The 22590-nt window shown below is 46.4% G+C and overlaps 1 protein-coding gene across 1 annotated transcript in view; it reads right to left on the bottom strand.

Annotated features, from left to right (window-relative positions):
- camta1a (calmodulin binding transcription activator 1a) overlaps nucleotides 1–22590 on the bottom strand; it is a 299603-nt gene that overhangs the window by 12749 nt on the left and 264264 nt on the right. Inside the window, exons 7-11 of the mRNA XM_056422729.1 lie at nucleotides 19243–19396; nucleotides 14637–14777; nucleotides 11676–13996; nucleotides 9216–9342; nucleotides 8528–8662 (exon numbers count right to left, since the gene is read on the bottom strand). Coding sequence (XP_056278704.1) covers nucleotides 8528–8662; nucleotides 9216–9342; nucleotides 11676–13996; nucleotides 14637–14777; nucleotides 19243–19396 — 2878 coding nt within the window. The remainder of the gene's footprint in view (nucleotides 1–8527; nucleotides 8663–9215; nucleotides 9343–11675; nucleotides 13997–14636; nucleotides 14778–19242; nucleotides 19397–22590) is intronic.

Below are 22590 nucleotides of genomic sequence, written 5' to 3' on the forward strand. Positions count from 1 at the left end.
GGAGCGAGATCAGCTTGAAGGGATGAAGAAGACAGCGGGGAGAGATTACAGGTACAAAAAAACAAAAACAAGGGTGAAAGTGAGATGAGAAGACAGGGATTGGGGGTTATCCGTATAGTGAACTTCTAATAGTGGGGGAGAGAAATCTTTAATCCTCACTTCTAAACCTCTGCTTGTGGTCGTGCCAATCAAGTTTAGTGGCGGACCTCATTATCGGCCTGCAGCCAGTCAGCTTCTGATATGTAACCCAGCAGAAGGGCCCGGAGGCCAGCCTCCCCCTGGTTCTCTGTGTGAGCTGACTGACAGGGGCTGGCATTTGTGATTGTGGAGGGTGAGGGGCCAGGCCATCTGGCAGCAGCCCTCGCAGCTGGAACACATAGCTGTCTGTTGATCAAAGGCTGACTTTACGTTTCAAACAGCGAAATGAGCGGTTGTGGCATTCCATCTATTGTTTCTCCCTTGTTCTTTTTTTCTCCCGTTTTCTTCTGATTAGCAAAGCGATAACAGAAGCTTTCAGTTGTTCAAAGAGACATCTTTCTTTTCTCCACACGCTGTTTTTATGGCATCAAATCAATCTCTATCAATCCATTTGCGATACGGCTTATTCTGTTCGGGGTCATGGGGCGGAGGTGAGGAGCAGGTCGTCAAATCCATCCACACATGAACGGACACGTTCGTTCACATTCACACCCAGATGCAATTGGGAGTTTTCCAATTCACATAAAACCGAATGTTTTTTGATCTGGTGCAAGAAATGGAATCACCCAGAAACCAAAAACTAACACATAACCACGACAGTCATACCGTACAGATGTAGTTTAGATTTTTGCCATTGCAGTGCTCTAAAACACGTCTGCCGTCGTCTCTCTAGTTGGTGATTGTCCATGTTTTGTATACCCTGTCCCTCAAGCCAACATCGGTTGCCAGTGGGCTAATGTCATATCGCTTTTCCTGGTCTTACATACAACACTGTGCAACCTGTTCACAACAGCAGAAGTCCTTCTAAACACAAGGCACTCGCCATTCATGTCAACGTCTGGATTTCACGTCTAGAAACACAAGTTAAAACCAGCAACGTGTCTGCATCTCAACACTTCTTCTCTTGCAATGTATCACCGAATTACAACAGGTGGAACACATTGCTTTAAGTCCTATCGGAGTAACTGTCTCCCCGCTGTCTCCATAGAGAATTTATTCACAACCATATACAGAAGTTTAATGACCACAAATAAAGGTCACAATGCTCAAATGATACTTTTTATATCCTGCCGTAAAGGTGAAGACGCTCTTGACCTACTGGCATTTGTTCAGCTATATAGGTCAATAGGAGTTTAGTCTGAACACTGAGTGGATACATTGTGTCATTTTGAAGGGTAAAATGCCAAGAGTACACACCATGGGGATTTACCATCATCCACTATCCCACTAAAAGGGTAACGCAGTATTGGCTTTTTGTCTTGTAAACTAGGGAAATTTGACTCGTGATAGATTGACGCTGCAGTAACATGTGCATATCGTTAGATATCTGTTGGCATAAACAACTAGATACTGCTTGACACATCAGATTCAGGCAACTGAGAGATGAGTGGGGAAACAATTTCCAAGATAAATCAATCTGATGTACAACACCACAACCCAGGGGACAGGAAGTCTCCAAAGCCTCCCATTAATAGTAAGACAACACAGTTAGGCTAAATGCACTCACAGGATTTATGAGCCTGTCCTCCCTTTCCCTCCAAATCTTTTTCAACATTGAATTCAAAATTAGATTTCCAGTCTTTTGTCACATACATATCCTATCGATGGTTTATTGTACAGTAGACTGCACAGCAATCTTATATCTCGAATGTGATATAATGCACGTTTGGTTTGAAAGCATGTATATAACTCCCTTTATTTTAATTATGGTGTCATGACAACTCAGAGGGATACAACTTCACAGCGTGAACAGGGACTGAACCTGCATTTAATAAGCGCATTACAACATTTAAAACAAAGCATAAAAGAAGAACCTTCCCTGGATTATAGCTATTAATATACTGTTCAATTAGCTTAGATTACAGCAAAATAAATGATCCCTTTGTGCTACTCTAAATAGGCAGACTGGAGTCTGTTAGCAGACAGACAATATAATGCATATTTCACAATATAATGCATATTTCACATCCCACAAGATAGCATAGTACAATGTAACCGACTGCAAACCACAAACTATTGCTTTAAAACGTACCAAAGGCTTGACTGGACACCTATTTGACAGGTCAATCACAAACTACATGTGCTACTGTAAGGCTTCAATAAATGATTATATTAAATTGCATTAGATAGGCAAGATGTAACATCGCTGTGAAAAGAAAGCTATCACATAATAATAGTCAACAATAAAAGTCAGAAATGATGTGCTCTCTACAAAGTTTCTCCTGAAACGTGTCTCTTTAAAACCTCTTGTCTGGGGTGATCCATCACCTTGAGTTGTAAGCATTCCCACATCACTGCTGCTGTTACTACTACTATTACTATTGCTATTTATTCTGTTATTACTTCAACAGCGACAGCAACACAGTTTCCAAAATTACATCAACTAATAATACTGTTTTTCTTTTTTATATTATTCGATGTTTCTAGATGGATCGATAGCTAGGTAGTCAGGTCTTTAACGTACCTGGAGGTGAATCTGATTTCACAGCCTGCATGTTCATGCCCCCATGACAAATACAATGCACACAGATCATATAATGGTTACATATACACATACACATACCTCCCTCGACATGCATCCAATCATTCTTGCAAACACACTTCTTGCAAATACATATGTACTAGGGCTGTGCGATAAGTCAGTTTGATAATTTAGCGTCTTTTAAATTGTTTTTGATGAAATCATGTGTTATAATTGATCAAACTCTTTTCAATCAAACTACTGTCTTGAAAAGTCTGTTTTTGTGTGCATGCATGTATAATCAACTTAACTAATGTTCATTTTACACTCAAGGTCTTAATACAATTAAAAAGGCGAAGCATGTTTTATTTGTCAAATATATGACTATTTAATTACCAGGAAAAATAATATTATGATGCATATTATGGTGATAGATTTTGGCCATATAAATATATATGAATAAATAAATATATATATATGATAGATTTTGGCCATATACATATATATATATATAGACACACACACTCCCACACAGCAATACACAATTGTATTTGTGGTTATGATAAAGAGGGGGCAAAAGTCCTGCTCCTGTACAACTAATACATGTATTTGTGCAGTGGAAGAAGGATCGGGATTGTTCTCCATGCTGCTAATTATACTAAGTAAACCACATTGCATTAACGTGGCCAAAACATAGCGTAACTTTGTATCACGACATTAAACGAATATGATCTATGTACAACATGCAAAAGCAACTTCTTCAAAACATATTGTCCATGACTTTGTAACTTTGGTCTGTTGTATTGTGTCTTTCACAGTTCTCTTTCACATGGCTACATTAGAAGCAATGCATATTGTTCCATGCATTGAATAAAGGACTCATAACTTCACAGGAAAGCAACAGGTAGACAAACGTAAAGCTGCATTTCTCTCACTCAGTGAAAACAAAGAGCTCAACCGAAGCAAACTTTGAAGACAAAACGGGGTTAACGTGAAGTCGCTGTCCAGAGGTCTGTGGTGCTGAAACGCTGCACTCGCGATGGAAGTGGCGGCTGGAGCAACGTGCGTTTTTTTTAATACGTCGCCCTATTTCACCTGTTTCTTACTCAATGCTGTTGATAATATGCGGCATCGACTGCAATCGGAACTATACATCTATATATATAAAAAAACAACAGCGGAAATATATATGTTTGTTTTTACCGACGACTCGCTGGCCCCGATAACCCGAGCAGCACTCAGGGATGCGACAACCCTCTAATGCGCTAGAGCAACTGCCACACTTTCAACAACACGTGCAACAGCACTCGCACAGCTGGCAGTTTAAGGACACCAGCCTGAGACACGGTGTCTAAAGAGTTCAGCACACCAAACAAGACGAGAACTGTCAGGAAATAATCCGGAATCTTTCACATGTGAGAGGCTGCAGGCTGTGCCGAAAGTATACAGGAAAATATATATATTAAAAAAAACAGGCGCACGAGAGCTTTAAGTAAAACTTCCGTTGTTATCCAAAAATACCAAGAAAGCAAATACTGATTATTTCGTTGGCGTCTTGAGGAGACTTTAATATGCTAAAGCACTAGTCGTGAGTCAGGAGTTGGGCTACTATCAACGTCAACTCTCCGGTGCTCTGCAACGAGGCAGAGTCACATGAAACACTTGAAGAAAGCATGTGGCACAAATAGACCTTTTCTTCAAAAACTCCAGCACAGAAACAGTTGGACCACGTCAAGAAACAGCAACTATACACATGCGGGGTGTTGGAGGGGGGAGAGGGGGGGGGGGACACGTGTAACTTCAACTTCCTCTGGCATTCACGAGAAAGGCACAGAATGCGAAAACAACACAAACACAAACACAACACTACAGCCATACTTAACGCGTCTAACCTTCTATCTTATTTTCCATTGGTAGAGTCCACCTCAAAGCCAAAAAAGTACTGCCTCTTTTGTCTTTTAGGAAAAGCAGGTGTCATTCACAGGCATCCTGACCCAAAAGAAGTCCAGCCAAAGCTGCATTTCACTCAAATTGCAGTTTCCCTCCCATCACCACCACCACAGCCCAACGGTCAGGCTACTGCATGGTGTTACACGGAGAAACAACACAAAAAAATATAGATCCTTGGTGTGGACTGAATCTCAATCTCAACAGAAGACTCGTCAACAACAGAACAAAGTGAGGGAAAAGAGCGACGTGAGGAAAGAGCGCGCGAGAGAGAGAGAGAGAGAGGGGGAGGAAGACCGCTCACTATACTCTTCTTCGTCTAATAGTCCCCTCCTCCTGTTCACTTGTTTCACCTCTCACACACACACACATACACACTTTCCCCGTGTTTCTCGTAGTCGCTGCTATCTCAGCCTGCAGTAAAATGACAAATACCGCCGAGACGTTGTGCGCACGTGCCGCCGGTAAACAGACGCCCTAGTTCCCGTTTGGCGCCTCGAGACGCGGTCCTGCTCATAAACGCTCGTCCCTTATCGTAGTGTTGTTATTATCATTCGTTATTTGGCTATGTCGCGGTAATATTAATGATGATACGAATAAGACCAAGTAGCCTGTGGCTCTGAACTCGGTGCGCCGCGCGAGGAGTCTCTCCGGAGAAAGTCGGCGCAACCAGATCAAAACACGACCGCATTCGCCTTCTCGAAGTCCGGCGGCCGTCCTGAAACTACACCTGGTTCTGTTTGCGGTAGTTTACAATGTTTACCCAAACACGCCCACTCCTCAGCTCCTGCATAGTGTGTGTCTGTGTGTGTGTGTGCGCGCGCGCGCGCGGTCCGCCGTGTATCACGCCGGTGTCGTTATAAGCTCGGAGTCAGTACCGGCACAGCGTGTGCCGCTATGCGGGGGGCTTGTTACCCGGCGAACCTGCTCCCGGGCTCGGGTCGCGGGAACTGAGCTCCGGGGGGACTTAATGGGGCGGGCGACGAGTGTTTCTGCAGCTCCCCACAGCTTCTTTTTATTTTTTTCTTCTTCTTCTTTTTTTTCTTTCTTCTCCCTTCCGTCCTGCCCATGGCTCCGTACCTGCAGTGCTGCAGAGGAAACAGGCGCCCCTTCCCCCACTCTGCATTATGACAAATCAAGGCAGGCAGGCGGGCGGGCAGCTGTAACCATCAGCACATCATAGCACAGCGAGTTCTTCCACTGGAGAACCGAACAGCACACACCGCTGCGGACCGGGGACCCCACTCATGCTGCACGTACACACGGCACGTAATGTTCGCGTGCCGGCATTGGATCAGGTGACTGACGCGTTCAGGGGGGTTTAAGTCGCGTGAGTGGGGTCACGTAAACAGGAATCACAGGAGTGTGTGTGTGTGTGCGTGCAACTAGATGTCTGTAGAGCTGCCATTATTCCGTTCGACGTTTGACTTCAGGGCTGTGGACATCAGATGTGATGACCTGCACGTGCCCAAGTGATCACATCCTGCCCTACTTCTGGAATAAGTCATATAGTCTCGATGCGGTTGCAAACAGTGACCAACAGATCACAGCATTTACTTTTTATGTGTAGGTTTAAAGTGAGCTCTGTCCACAGTGCGGTGGCCCTGAAGCTGCTGATGGACCCCAGAAGAGCATTGTGTGGAGTAACAATCCACCATGTGTGTGTGATTGGCACACAGAATCAGAGCAACAATATACATAGGCCTCTTGCTATGGCTAACACACACGCACACACGTGCTATCATTGTGCCACATCAACTTGACATAATATGGCATAGTTTGAATACACAGGTATGGAACAAAACACACACACACACACACATGTATGCACGTCATTGCCATCCTCATCTAGGACACCACACACTGCCGTGCAACAACAAAGCGCGAGACGGCAGGAAAGGGGTTACTATAAGTAAGGTAATAAGGTGGGCTGTGTTTTCCCTGAGACAGTCAGCTCCTCCTTAACTGGTTCTGTGAATGGGCCAGTGAGGCAGTAGGGTATGAATGGCGGAGGGATCCACTGGTACTGCTGGGGATGGGAGCCGCCAGCTCTCCATTACTCACTCCCACTCCCTCAAGGGCCGTCTGCAATGCAGCTGTCCTGTGAGCCTGTGCTTCGCCGTGCCCTACTTTATCCTGTCAATGCTCAAGCACTGCAGCATTGCTTCCCCAGCAGCATGCGCACAAAGACACACACACACACATGCACACACACACATACGCGCACACTACTTACATACTCATTACATTCTGGTGAACATGCATACAGTCGGTCTTCTGACTCACAGACTTCCTCTGAATAAACAGTAAACAGAATGGAGATGTGCCAACCCTGCAGCATCCGTAGTTGTATGTGAAGCCCGACACAATGCTGATCTAAGGAAGCTTTTTTTCCTTCTCATTTTGTTTTTACTGTTGGGGGAGCACACAAAACAATTGCAGCACAATTCGCAAAGACTCATAACAAAAACAATGTCCCTGTTTGGCATTGCATTTGCTGGCTGATTGAAACATATGCGAGATGAGACGATGAGGCGTTCTCTCACCGGACTGACCTTTAAATGACACTTTAAATTCCACGTGTGCTATTTAATTTCCACATCTCAGGACAACGGACTGCAAAGTGGAAATGAAAATGTCTCATTCAACACATCCCGACCACAACACGACAACAAAGTGGACTCTTGAATCTCTTATCTCGAGTCGACCCCACAACATGCACTCTTCTGGGCATGACAACAGCCTGAAGGACCCGGCCTCTGGAGGAACCAGGGTCCACTTAACCACCATCACCAAGACCCCACAACATGCACTCTTCTGGGCATGACAACAGCCTAAAGGACCCTGACTCTGGAGGAACCAGGGTCCACCCAGACCACCATTACCCAGACCCAACCACATGCACTCTTCTGGGCATGACAACAGCCTGAAGGGCCCGGCCTCTGGAGGAACCAGGGTCCACTTAGACCACCATCACTAAGACCCCATAAAATGCACTCTTCTGGGCATGACAACAGCCTGAAGGACCCGGCCTCTGGAGGAACCAGGGACCACCCAGACCACCATCACCCAAATAACACACTACTATTAAACATCTTTTTCAGGTATTGATATACATGATAATACATTAATAATAGGCAATGTCACTTTAATAATAATAATAATAATAACAAGAATAATGATCTGTTCTACAGCATTACATTAGGCAACTCTTCAAACTTGTATGACAACAACTTTAATTAGTTGTGTTAATCTTTAAGTGCAGTTTGCTCCAACTCAGTAATGCGGACAGCAGCATTTTGTACCAACAAAAGGATTTCCAACAACTCTGATAACAAGGAGCAGCCGAAAAACACGATTGTTCCATGACCTTTATTATGTTCTGGCCCGGGACCAAAGAACCAGCAGGATTTGTAACAGCTTAAAATACACAATTTTAGATTCAACTCATTATCTTCTTGTTCTCGTTCTAGCGCCCTGTCTGATGTGAGATGTAGCAACACTAATAACCAACATTCAACCCAAGCTCAGCATCAATGCAGCAGGAACATTTAATAACAACGCACAGATATAACGAGTGAGTTCAATTGCCTAATAAACAAAATGCCTTTGCTATGTATGTACCAATAAACGTCACAGTTCGTCTTCAGGTAGTTTCTGAAGACTTTTTTGTCTCCAGGGGATGATAATGCTGGAATATGTAAGCTGTGACAAACACCTTTAAATCCAACCTACAGAGAGGATTTGTAATGCACAATGGTCCAGCAGATCATTGATCAAAATAAACAAAATCAATTAGGCTATGTGGGATTTCGAGAGCCAGATAGATGAGTTAAGGGACTAAATAGAGAAGCAGCGAGTGAATAAAACAGAGAGGATGGATAGAAAGAGTTAGAGCTAGAGTAAAACTGAGAGACCTACCATCCAGCGAGAGCCAGTCGTGCTGAGAGGACGGCAGCGACGGAAGAGCGCGGGCCTTGTACTCAAACACCACCGAGTTGGAGATGATCTGGTTACTGACTGCCACCTGCAGCGTCACCAGACCTGTGTCGTGAGCTGGAGAGGAAGAGGATGATGAGAATTAATCAGAGTAAACACAATGTCACGATCACACGGACAGTTTTGGCTGGCACAACTTTCTAAGTGCAACTATTGTTGGTATCAACAACAATTATAATTTAGGGCTTAAATCACATTGTTCTGTTTGATTGACGTGCAGTAGCTTATGATATGTAAGGCCACCGTATGACATTGGTTTATATTAACATTGTTTTTGCTCATCAACTTGGATTTTTCAGTCTTTTAACATCGAAATGTTGAGATTAAGTTACCATCGTAATCTATGTGTAAAATAGTGTTCATGAATATACAGAACTCCTTGCCGACCTGCATATTATCAACCTGCAGAATGCCACTTCCAATAAATACATGAAAAGTAATGATATTCATGTAATTGATCAAATATAGTTATTGGTTCACACAATATGAAGCGCCACAACCGTTATTGCTCAAAGACAAACACATTTAAATGCCAGTCGTCCACTCCTCTGATGCACAACGACTAATGTAATGGTGAAAGCTCTTGATAAACACGCCCTCTCTGTCTTACCTGGGCAGTAGCAGCGCAGCACCCCTGGTTGGATGAGAGAGGCTGGGACTGAGATCTGGTCAAACAAGCAGCTGTAGTTGGAGCTGGCCTCCTGCCAGGGCCCAGTGATCAGCACCTTAACGCCACCCTGAAAAACAAACAGGACAAATGCATAAAACAAACTCAAAAACAACTGCTACATCAGGTTGAAGAGTCTCTACTTGCATTAATTGTTGTTGCACTGCCATCTAGTGGGCAAAGATAAACATGACACCAAGGTACAGTAAACAACCCATATACTGATCTCTGCTTCCACCGTGTGGATAACCAACGTCATTTCACGACAGCTATTATATTTTATGAACTGACGTTCAAATAGTGTGCTGCCTTCCAGAGGTTCAAGGACGGTATTACTGCTGACAACACGTAATAATGATATCATATTACATAATTATTGAGTGATGGGAAATAGGGATTTAATGCACAACTTATGGAGAGGTCTACATATTCTTTGTCAAATATTTCCGCACAATAAACGTCATCTAACATGCTGCATTCTTGTCTGGTTGCATAAAGTCTCTCTTCTGTTTGGTGTTACATTTATTAATTTGTATCCAGACAGATCTATTCGAAAACAAGAACAGCATTGCATAGACGCAATGAGTGCAGGGTAGGGAGACTCTTTTTTAAAAAATCGTAAAGGTAATAAAGGTCTAAAACACATTTTCCCACTCTAGCTTTAATTTCAAGACAATAATTAAGTTCTGTATGCTGCAATTACTATTTTCAAAATCATTCTCATTTTATATGGATATTTGTATGTATTTTTTTTCTCTTGAAAAATGTGCTATTAAAACACAAACACAGGATGTAGAAAAAGCTACATGAATGCTTTCTCCTGAATTCATCTACGTGCATGTTTTAAATCATATTTTATTTCAATGATCCACCATTCTATGACTGCTAATTATGTATTTGCATATTTACCAAAAAGGTGTGCCGTTCTTTAGTGTCTAATCCTTTTATTATTCTTGTAAGGATAATATTAATTGCAAATACAATTACATATTCTATTTTTCTATTTCACCAAAACAACATTAAGAACAGGTAACAGTATGTTTTTGGGCGTAGTTTCTGCAGCTCTTAAAGGGCCGGTACTTCAAATGCTTGTTGAGCAGCTTGAGAAAACCTCCTGCCCACACATTTCCAACCTCGGATTTGGGTGAGGTGCCCAACTATTTTAGTAACTCTCTGAAGCTGACAATGGAAAAACAAAGTAGTTATTTAACTTTACAGCTCAGTTCATGCTGTGATGTGAGGCCGTGTGTTCAGAGGTGAGAAAGTCAGGTTGGAACTTCTCTCTCAATTGTTCTAATTAAATTCATTACATAATATTTTGGGCCTTTTTGTGTCTACAACAGAGTGCAACATTCGTGACTTCTGGGACAGACAATCTGAAAACTGAATTTGAAAAGTGACATGTCACTCCATCAGGGAAAGTTACGCCAGAGTTTAGATGACATGAATTCGAGCTGAACATAGCTGCAGCTGCTTGTGAGGCAAATAACAAACTATTTGCAGTCTCATTTCAAGTATGGTTTGATAACTGAATTATCAAAAGATTGATGAATCCTTTTGATAATTTTATGCAGCGAGGTCTGTTCAGGTCTATTGATTTTATTTCACCAGCGAAGAATTAAAATATTTTATATTCTAGCTAAAATGTCAGATTGCCATCATCTGCCTGGTCACTTAAATGTCTATAAGTTAATGTACAAATTAAAAAATGTTGTTGCAAAAGTTTGATATTCTGAACGGAAAAACTTAATAAACCAGACACAGCCAGATGTGGGTAAGAGTGATAATAATAAGTCATTGTGCTAAGAAATCTTAAATAGTTGAACATAAATTGTTTATGCATTGATCACCAAAAGTGTTCAGTTCTCCACACATTTAAAAGGACTGGCCATAAATCACAATAAAAAAATCAGCTCAAACTACCTTAAATCAAGCAGCATATTATTTAAACAATTTATTAAAAGCGAAAATAGTGAAAGTTCCTGCAATGATCATAACAATGTAATTGCATTTTCAAGGACAGTTTAGTTATGAATCCATCTTTGCGTTTATTTAAATATGCAATGTGTAATGCGCATGAGAAATATTCAACTTGGTGCGTTAAACCAAAATGCCCAGTCATCAGTTATTAATAAAAAGCCAACGAGTAACTAACACTAACTGTTCACTGTGTAACCCGCTAGGTACTGTACAGTGTGTGTACATTTTGGTAGTTTGCGTACTATACATCCAAACGAGGAAACAAATAGTATTTTTATTTCCTATTCTGTTTCCACCAGATGACCACTTCACCTCTAGGAGAGTGGATGGCAGCTCCGGGACACAAGCAACTCAAATCTCCTCGACCACGCCCCCCCGAAAAAACGCACAAACAAACAAACATAAAAGAGCCCTGTGACTCACCTCAGGGTAGGACCACTCAGGGGAGTAGTCAGTGACCATGAAGAGCCGGCCCGTGGCCTGGAGCATCCCCAGAGCCCCCTGGGCTACGGCTGCAGAAACCGCCTCCGCCACATTCATGTAGGACAGTGAGCCGGGCTCGCCCGTGTTCCCCCCAGCTCCAGCTCCTCCGCTCAGAGACTGGGGGCTGCAGCACGGTTGAAGGCAGAGCTCAGATGGGCTGTAGCCAGAGCCCCTGGCCCCTCTGTCTTCCTGGCCTTGCTGGGGGGCCCCGCCACCTGTGTTCTGACCATTGGAGCCGTGGGATGTGACGAGCTGGTGAGCGTACAGGGCCCCTCCGGCTGACATGGTGGCTCCGCTGCCGTCCACGGAGATGAAGTCGTTGATGAGGTCGGAGAACTGGTTCCCAAAAGAGATGTCAAAGTGATCCAGACTGATCTCCATGCCCGTCCCCCCTGCACCCCCATTGCTGGCCGCTCCGCCGAGGCCTTGGTGGCTTCCGACGGCGTGGTAGAGTCCCTGGACCAGACTGGTGCCTTGGAGGAGAGGCTGTAGCTGCTGCTGCTGCTGCTGCTGGGAGCGGTTGCTGCCATCACTGTTGCCATTGTGGATTGCGACTCCGTCTCCTGCGACTCCGGTCCCTCCTCCTCCGCCACCGTCCGAGGCCTGTTGCAGGTAGTGCTCTGCGACCTCTCCGTTTCCTGCCCCACAGGCCTGGATGTGGTCGACAGGCTTGAGTAGATTCTCGGCCCCATCAGTGGCTCCGGCCTGAGCTGAACTCACATTGCCCGGTTGATCGAGACCCACTACCTCCTCGTGCTCGGCGCCCATCCCGGGAAAGCTCCCCTGGTACTGCAGCAGCTGGAGAGAGCCGGCCTGGCCGGGCCCCTCTGTGGGCGAGCCTCCGTTACAGTCGACCCTGTGCTGGGTCTGGTGGGCCTGGTGGGCCTGGTGGTGATGGTGGAGGTGGCCGTTGCTGCCGGGGGAGTCCGTCTTCACCACCTGCAGCCCCATATAAGCTCCAGAGTCATGGGAGTTGTGCTCCATCAAGTGTGTTTTCGGGCCCATGCCGGGCCTCCCCTGCTGAGCCTGACCGGTCTGAGAAGAATCCTGGAGGAAGAAGCTGGGTGAGCGGTTCTGGTGTTGCATGTGAGGACTGGACATGGCCTGACCGTAGTTCACTGTGGCCACGGCGGAAGTATAGTCCTGCTTGGCATCGATAGCGCTGAAATCCATTTGCTCCAGCGTGGTGCTGGGACTCAGACCGCCACCAGAAGGAAGGAGGGATCCAGCCGCCGTCAGAGTCAGGCTGCCCGGGCCTGAACCAGCACCAGATGACACAGACACCCCGCTGCCGCAGTTCCCGACGGGCCCCACCTGGTAGCCGCTCTCTTTGGCCAGCTGCTGCTCAAACGACGTGTCTTCTATCTTGATATTCTTCACCAAAGCCGAGTTGAAGATGTAGCCGTTGTCGGACATGGCGGAGGAGCGCTGCAGACCGCCGTTGGTGCACCTGGAGGAGGACGTCGAGGAAGAGTTGCCCTCTGTCTTCATTGCGCTGCCTCCGTAGGTCTGGCCCTGTTTGGGGTTGTTCAGGAAGCAGTCGGGGTCAAAGTTCATATTGGTCTCCGGGATCTTGATGCTCCCGGCGTCCAGACTGCTGGAGAGCACCAGTTCCTCGGACACCCCCGCTGAAGACAGCATGGACAGGCTGTCTCCGGCCGCGGTCGGCCCCGGTTCCCCTCCTCCTCCGGCGGGGAAGGCAAATTTGTGACGGTCAGAGGCCACAGACAGCACCAAGCCCTGTGAGGCGGCGTCGGCACCCATCAGGTGAGTGTTGGGACCCCCGGTGGGAGACATGCTGTAAACCGGGTCTCCGGCGACCTCAGACATAAAGACACTCTGGGACAGGCCAGACATAACGGAGGCCACGTGGCTCATCCCCGTCACCACGGGGCTGTCGGCCATGTCTGGATCGCTGTTGAGGCCGCTGCTGATGGACACGGGCGAGTTCTGCGTGGTGTCAGGGACCTCGACTTGGTTGGTGGACGACACTTCCGTGCTGTTCTGGTGGAGCAGGACAGGCTTGTGGACTTTGCCATTGCGCTTCTCCCTGGCACTTCCCCCTCCCCCTCCCCCTCCTCCTCCTCCCCCAGAGCTTTTTCCTCCACCATGGCCGCTGTGCTCGGTCTTCCCCTCCGACACGTCATTGTTCTGGACCTCGGAGTGAGCAGTGCTGTAGCCTCCTGAGCGGGGGTCCACCTTCGGGGAGATGATGCGGTGTTTGGCGCTGTTGCATTTGTGGTGCACGCTGCTGCCTGCACCTACATGAGGACAGAAGAAAGAGAAGAAGAGGTTGGGGATTTGGATGGGTGACGGGGTCCAGGGCGGGGGGGGGGGAGAAGAAAAAGACAATGTTTCCAAAATACTTCCTAATAATTGGGGTTTGGATACTGATGTTCGAGGAGCGGAGACAAGGATGGACGATCAGTTTGCTTTTGTATTTATCAGATTACGAAAGCCGATTTTCTCCTCTGGTGATAAACTAGCCTTTCACTTTATTACACAGTGAGTTAAACGTATGAGAGGTTTTGCTGCAACTGGGGGGTTATCCAGACTCATTTGTGTTAAACATTAGCAAGCCACTGCTCTACATTCCTTTTCCTGAGTGACAGCCTCTGGTAACATTTCACAGCTGCAAATATGTCATTGACTAGCATAACATTGGGGAACAGCTGGGCTCTTTCAGATAGGGCCTCGGCACAGTTATCAGTAAATAGAAATAATAAGCCAATAACCCCCGGAACTCAATTTAACTTTAAATAGCCTACCAATAAAAGACCTTAACCACCTTCTCTAATCTACCGTATAACAAACTGTATCTCTTTGGCCTTTTTTGTTTCTCTTGCTGAATTTTCCAGTTCTCTCTTAAGGACAAACTCCCTCCCACCCACTAGCCCTTACCCAGGGTGCCCGTGCAGAGGCAGTTGTGAGTCCGGGGAGGTGGCTTAGTTTGGTGGCTGTCCAGAATCTGTTGCACTAGCTGCTCCACTGAGAAGCCAGAGCTGCTGTTCCCATTGCTGCAAGTCCACTTGATGCCATGAACTGCCGGGAGAGAGGAGGAGACAGAGATGTCAGCCAGCCCAACAGACCACCAGCCACGCCAACCCCCCGCCCCACCCTCTGCCCTCCCTGTCCCTCTCTGCCAGTATATGTATCATGCTGCTCACTGGCCACCTCTCTATCATGTCAACGTTACCGTATAGCACAACAGAGAAATTCATATTCCTGTTTTTTTTCTTCCTGAAGCGAAAACAAGCAAGCCCACTCACTGGCCGCAGTGAAATGCTATTGCAGTTGTATTCGTAGAATTCGAGTGGCATTTTCTTTTGGTTCTGATAATGCTTGCGTAACACTCTCCACCATGCCCTTTCCTTCATATTGCAATTTATAATAACTTGAACCGTCAAATTTTGTCGCCGTGTCCGGTTTTCCTCAGTCGAGAATGGAACAGATGCTTTTGTATATCAATATACTGTATATATATATATATATCAATATATATATACATATATCAATATATATATTTATATATCTATATCAATATATATCTATATATATACATATATATATCAATATATCAATATATATATTTAGATATATATATATATGTATGTATCTATATATATTGATATATATATATATATATATATATATATATCTGGGGTCTCTCCTCTGCGAGGGCCCGATTAAGGTGACAGCCCAATCCTTCCTCCCTCCATCCACTCTTACCCTGACCTATGACTCTGGGCTGCTGCTGCTGGATCTGCAACAAGGGAACAAGAGAGGCTTTCTCCCGTAAAGCTTCACTCTCTGCCTCGCTAGCAACTCCTAAATACTTTTCATCGCTCCACCTGCTATGCAGCCCCTGCTTTTGATGAGAAAGAGTGTGATTTTTGTGGCTGAAAGACGGCAGGAGACACCACTGAGTGCTGCTGTGCTCAGGCTCTCAACCGGGGGAAAAGGCAGTATTGGAGAAGTGAAGCTTATTTAGATTATCAAACAACATCAAGCCTGCTTTCATTCAAGTTCCCTTCACTTTCAGCACCTCCTTTGGTTAAATATTAAATATTAAATATATACATATGAAGAAAGTGAGGTTTAGAAACAGCGAGATGAAAACAGTGTAAGAGGGTAATGCAGATTAAAGACAGAGCTAGTCAAGTGATGTGAAAAAAAGCTGGGAAACATGATTGGACGACTGGGATAGGGATCTAACTTGAAAGCTTTAAGATCCTTTGGCAGATGAGGCTGGTCACCAGCAGATGTCAGCAGAGCGGCTGTGATCAAGCTGAGATCATACACTCGCTGTGGCAGCTTATAGACACACACACATTCAGTTTTTCATCCTCTATGAAGTCAGATTTGTTCAGCCGTAATAATAAAGAAGAACAAAATTGCACGCCAAATGTGACAGGGGAGTTTCCTCTAATGTCACTGTAATTTAAGCAAAACATAATTATGTCTGTCTTGAGATCCCGTGAGAAAAAGCGTGGCTTGAGTCACCGTTCACCTCCTGACGGCGCGAAACGCAAAAGAGCACAACTGAGGCGACGCTAGCACGGCCAACACAGAGATGATCGAGCCACAGGAATACTAAAAGTGCCATCGTGACAAAGCAGGAGGGAGGCAGCAGGACAGAGGAGCACCCGTTCTGCTGATGGGACTGAAGAACGAGTGAGAGCCTAATGCAACAGCTGACATCCACCTTGTCGTGGCATCCCCGTCTGTCCAAACAATCTCAACTCGCCCTCCGGCCTGATCCCCCGTGCCACAATGGCCTCGGCCCTCTTCAGCGAGACGTGGGCGTCACCCCCCCCCCCGGAGGCTCCGGGTTGTTGACGTACAGTTGCCGCCGTGTCGGCCTGTCCGCTCTTCTCACTGAGGGTTATGTTGCAAAGCAGACACGACAGCACTGCCACTGGGTTTAATCCCAGCGGCGGCAGCAGCAGAGGCACCAAACAGCAACCCAGTCACATCATCATCCCGATGACTGCGTCCTGTCACGAGCAGCATCCCACGCAGCCCTAACGGCAAACAGAGTTGATCTGGAGGACACGCGCGTACCCCATCTGGTCGCCTCCGCAACACTGGGCGCTGTACAGGATATAGGGAGTACAATAGTTTACACGATGGCCAGCCCGGTTTGTCTTGCCTCGGTCCCCCCCCCCCCCCGTCTGTCTAGCCTGGAGACGGAGGCCCTCTGCCTCTTTGTTAAAGCCGCTCATGCGCTATCTGTCAGTGGGCTCGGGGCAGAGCCGGGGAGGGCGTTCACAGCATTAGACCAAGAGAGTGAATCAAGCTGGCTGCCTTGTCTATGGAACTGTAGCGTGACTGAGTAGTGATGCCACTCTCTTACCCCCCACACACACACCCCCTCTCCCCTCCTCCACACTCCCTTGCTCCTTCTCTTTCTAGTCAAACACTGCAGGGCGTTAAGAAGCACAAGGTCAGACAAGGCCATGTTTCACAGGGCTGGTATTTTAACTGCTGTGTAAAAGTTTTTGTCACCAAGAGCACACGTGTGTGTGTGTGTGTGTGTGTGTGTGTGTGTGTGTGTGTTTGAGAGACAGAATAAGCTCAACTGATCCACGAAATCCACATTTTTCTGTATCATTAAAAGTGCCAATTGGTTTGCGCGTGGAAATATCAAAAGGGAAGAACAAGGCCGGAAGAGGGCAATTATCTCGCAAAAGTTGCCAATGCTCTGTAAAAATAACGTCTCATGGAATAAGAACCATCATCATCATGTATGACAACAATGTCGGAACACACAGCGACACATAGCGACATGTGACCCAGTGCCAAACACACTGTCATGTACACTCCTGCAATCTTGCATTCTGCACTCAATGCTCGCAATACAACGTTTGAGGGTTTTGCACATTCCTGATGAAAGGGGAACTCGAAGGAAATGTGTCCTTCGAGTTTATCTCTACAACCTCTGAGATATCAGGGAAATTCTGATGTACACACCATCATAAAAATATCAATAGCACTTGTACTCATATTGTTCCAAACATTTCTGTGCAATGCTAAAAAAACAAACACATCTACTAATGGATGCAAGTTGGATTTTATAAGATTTAGGCCAGTCTGGGAAGAAATGCTCTGTATGTTAAGAGCTAATGTATAATTTAAGATTACATAATGCATTGGTAATACAGCATGACTTCATTGCATGTCTTCACTCCCTTCATTGGGAAGAATGTTGTTATCTCACAGCACCACGAGATGGCAATGTTGCTCCATCCCTTGATATGCTGGATGTTCCAGGAGGAAAAAAGGGGAAGAAGGAAGATAGAAAGCCAAGCCAGAAAGCAGGAGTTTATTTTTTATTTTTTACACTTTATGTAGCCCTCATGTAGCCTGACAGCTAGAAGGCATCTCACACTCACCCTCTTTGTCCCAACAACTCCCAAAGTTAATGACTTTACGCATTACTGCAAATGGTCCTTTGGTTTTTACATTAAGCCACAGACCTAATGAATACAGTAGGCCGTTGTTGTTCAGTGGCTGTCCTGAGGTAATGCGTTATGTTAAAATATGTATTAAAACTGATGGCGAGCAGAGCAGTGAGGAGGGTAACAATATAGCCCAGACCTCCGTGATGATGGTCTGGACTGCCTTGTCGGTATGCAGCCAGCATGCACGCTCGTGAAGCTGCTGACACGTTCCTCTTTACCTGGTCACATCTCCAATAATTGGCCATCGAAATATCAGTCACAGGCCTGCTGGCCCCTGCCAGGCACACGCGAATCACAGCGTGGTTGTTAAAGGAATCTTAACAGCTGTCTGAAAGATGTCCAATGCCCCAGAAGGTCTCCATTTGGCTATTATCATCATCAGACAAACCCTGACTTTTCTTTCCGAAACATTGCCTCAATCCTTTGGGCAGGTCTAGAGACTCATAAAAAAAACACATAGTGCACCTCTCAGAGCATTAGTAAAGCTGATGATAACAGGGAGGGATCAATCCATTGAAGGGGGAGAGGCACAGAGAGAGCCAGAGAAGGGGTGGACAGGGGAGGGGGGGGTTTCTGGTGAGTCAGACATTCTTGCTCCCACGCACTAACATGAATCAATAACCAGCCTGCTGCCCACCTCTGCCTGGACTTCCTTCCTCGGCCAGAGAGAATGCACACTCTCAGTCGGGCCAGAGTGGTGCCAGAGGTCTGGGGGGAGAGTCGAACTTTGACCCGAAACGAGCAGACGGCTCCAGGAAGGAGGCACACGCTCGTAACAGAGTGGGAACACTGGCCGAAGATGCTCTCTGACTGAGGCGCTGAGGGCGCTTGGTGTACCAGCCATCAGCAAATAGGACCTGACATCACATCCTCAGACAATAACAACAACAACAACGACTACTATGTTCAGCCTTCCCATGCATGTAGACATATAAAGACCATTAAGACATTTTTAGACTAGATAGCAATTGTTAAAAAGCTGAGACCGGAGTGACAGGAGTTGATGAATGCATAGTTCTGACAGCGATTTTTCAAATACTCACACATGGGCTTGAGCTGGCCGATGAGCTCCTCCTTCGTCCACTTGGCCCACTCCTTCTTGTCCGTGTTGATGGAGCACAGGATCGGACCGCATGGTTTACCACAATCCTCAATGGCTGGAACATTCAAATAGTGGACGAGCACGATATCAGGGTTCTGTGGGGTAGGCAGAAAAAAAGAGAGCAGGATGGGGGGAGGTTAGAAGAGATGACTTTATTAGCGGATAGTCTCAGCAGCGCACGGCTTCTTGAAGCGCCTCGACGAGTAGCGGCACGGAGATGCTGTGAGGGATTTTACGTGGACATGCCAGCTGGTTGGTGAGAAGTAGAATGCTGCTGAACTTTTAGCGCCGTGGATGGTGATCCTCACACACACACGCACAGGGGGCAAAGGAAGATCCCCCTTATTATGTAACTATATGTATCGCAAAATGTGTGGGCGCTTGGATGTGCATACTAGTGGTGTGTCATTTACGTGTGTATTTATGTGCATATGTGTGATAATTACAATGTGTGCTCGTGTAACACACTTATGGCATTTTGTCAAGTCCTCCCACATGGTGAGCTGATGCCCTCAATTAACTCTGCCTGTATTTACCAAGTCAAAACTCAACAATTTGCCGCCTGCAAATTGTTACTGGGTTACCTCGGCAAATTCCCTAAATTGACAGCTTATGAATAATAGGTAGCGTTTAAAGGAATGTTGTGCTGGTGTGAATAACATCAATTCGCCTCTGTAATCATGAAAAGCTTTGATTACCGAGCTCGGTAGAGACTCACACAAGGAATGTTCCCCTTTCAGTCCTTATCGCTTCCAATTTATTACAAACATCCCGGTGCCACTGAGCACACACACACACACACAAACGGCAGCACAACATCCCGATGCTGACACACATGGATACAAATAATGGCCGCCATGATTACAGCTGACCCGTAGGCATCCCAATAAAAGAAATAAGAAGGAAAGATTGTCATCACACGCAAAATCGCACGTATATATATATATAGAATATATATGCGCGCACTCGCAGCTAAATAAGACGCGAGAATAAACAAACCAACAAAGACCGTGATAGAGAAAAATGCAGTGACAACACAGGCTCGTGTGTATGTGTGTGTGTGTGTGTGTGTGTGTGTGTGTGTGTATGTGACTGCAGTTGGAAGCTTCATCAGTACTAAGTGGCAAATAAATCAGGGCGCTGCTACTGTAGGTCTGCGCTCCCTCTCAGTGTGTACCATTAATCTACAACTACCCCCCCCCCCATTCCCCCCTCTCATCAGACAGGGGTGTGGTCAGGAGCAGACGCATCCAGAGAAACAATCACTTCTTTGGAAAACATGTCAAGCGTACCAAACACCATCACCATCTTAATGTGTACGGAGCGGCCACAGCTCCAGAAAAAGCTGTCCGTTAAGCAATCTCCAGGGTGGGGGGAGGGGCGCAGATGACCTCCCTCCAACACTTCCACCAGGAGCTGGTCTGTTATCGCGCCACTTTTCCCCGTCCCCTGTCATTGGCATGGACACGAGGCGAAGCCCGTTCGGATGGAGATGGCACAGGGCGGCGTGTGATGCTCCCAGATGGCATCACCAGCTGTGTCAATAGCTCAGAGATGCCCTCAATCTTTACTGGGAGTGAGAGCGCCAGATCCAGACAGCTTCATTCAATTATGATCGTACATAAACGTATTTGGATGTATGGCAGCAGTGCAGGAGGAATGAGAAATACGTACACGCATATATACTCGGCGTGGCAGCCCCAGAGCTCACCCAAACACGAGTAATCTTTGCTATGTGGAATCGGCTATCTGTCTGTCTGGAATTTTCACTCTCTTTCCACAATCTTGTTTCGCTTCCGTTGCTCTACCCGACAGCTGAAAAGAGAAAAAGAACCGTGAACAGTTCTCTCCCAACTCAGGTCCACTTCCCCTCTGAGAGGAAAATAACACAGTGAAAATGTAAAGCATCACATAAATCTATCAGGATGGTAATTTAATTTAGTTTCCTGCTGGCTGCTTTCTTTTCTCTCTCCCACGGTGTAATATCAGGAGTTGGTTCTCCGGGAGCAGGGAGGAAAAAAGGCTGAGGGGGAGTTTTTGCCCCGGCTACTATTTTCCAGAGAAAATGAGATCTCATTACCTTATTGATTAATTGTGTAATGTAGTCTTTTGGTTGAGTTTTCACTCGCTTCCCCCACGTGGGTCTCGGGGCAGGTGTCCGGTCTCACTTCCACAGAGGAAACGGAAGTCTGGGACACAGTTGCCAGAGCCTGTGGTGTGCAGGTGTGTGAGGAAGCTGTTTGTGTCTCGATGCATCGCAGTGTTTGTACGATAAACACGATGCGTGTGCGCGCTCCTAAAATACACACATGTCAGCATGTTGGCTATGTCTGTAAAGCGAGTGTGCCAAAACATTTCCCTGCGTTAAGGCCTCTTAAAGCGTGACTGTATGATGTATATGTCAAAATGGAGCATGTCTCCAGCCAGCATTTCGATGTTGCTGTGTTGTGTTAATGTTTACTGCGCCTCCCTGGAACAGATGGATAGATGTTGAGCTAATTACTAGGAGAGTCTTGGGGAGTCAGCCATGGGGGCGGAAGGCCTGCTGAGTGGGTGGTGGAGCGCCTTCCTTCCCCTCCTTGCACTACTCTCTCTCTCTCTCTTTCTATCCCTCAGACACATCAGCATACATGTATGTGCATCAGATCACACCGTCATGCACGCGTTCACAGTCTAACACGCGGTTCACCCGCCGCACCCGGAAAAGGTTTGGCGTGCCGACGCACACATACACGTACACACGCGCACGCGCACGTACGCAGGACATCGCCATCGCAACCGGAGGATAAAGGTGCTGTTGTAGCCAGGCAACAGGTTTCTCTCTGGCACCCACGCACTTCGAGGCAGCCAGAGCTCCTATACGATCTCTCAGCGACTGCCTACCTCGTCCTGAAGTCAAACACCCTGTTCCACTCCCCCTAAAAAAAACTAAACAAAGAGGGAGAGGGAAAAAGAGCCGCTAATGGAGCCCGCGCACACAGGCGGAGTTCGATGTCGGGCGGAGACGGCCACAATGACCTTCTACTTTGTGCTGAATGTGAGCTGGTGGATGTGTGAGCGGAGCCGCAGCCGAGATATAGAACTAACTTGAGACTTGAGACGAGGCACATGTGTTGGCGGAATCTGGTACGAGTGGTCGAGTAATGTGTTCGCTTGTCTTGTTAAGTCTCTGCGACCCGGCCGCAACTCCACGGACTCCTTCGACAGCCCACCGCGGCTCATTAGGAGACCCGGATTTTTCGAGGAAAGAGATACATGGAAAGACAGAGGCAGGGAGAAGAATGAGAGC

Source organism: Pseudoliparis swirei, chromosome 9 (genome assembly GCF_029220125.1).
Source record: "Pseudoliparis swirei isolate HS2019 ecotype Mariana Trench chromosome 9, NWPU_hadal_v1, whole genome shotgun sequence".
NCBI lineage: Eukaryota > Metazoa > Chordata > Actinopteri > Perciformes > Liparidae > Pseudoliparis > Pseudoliparis swirei.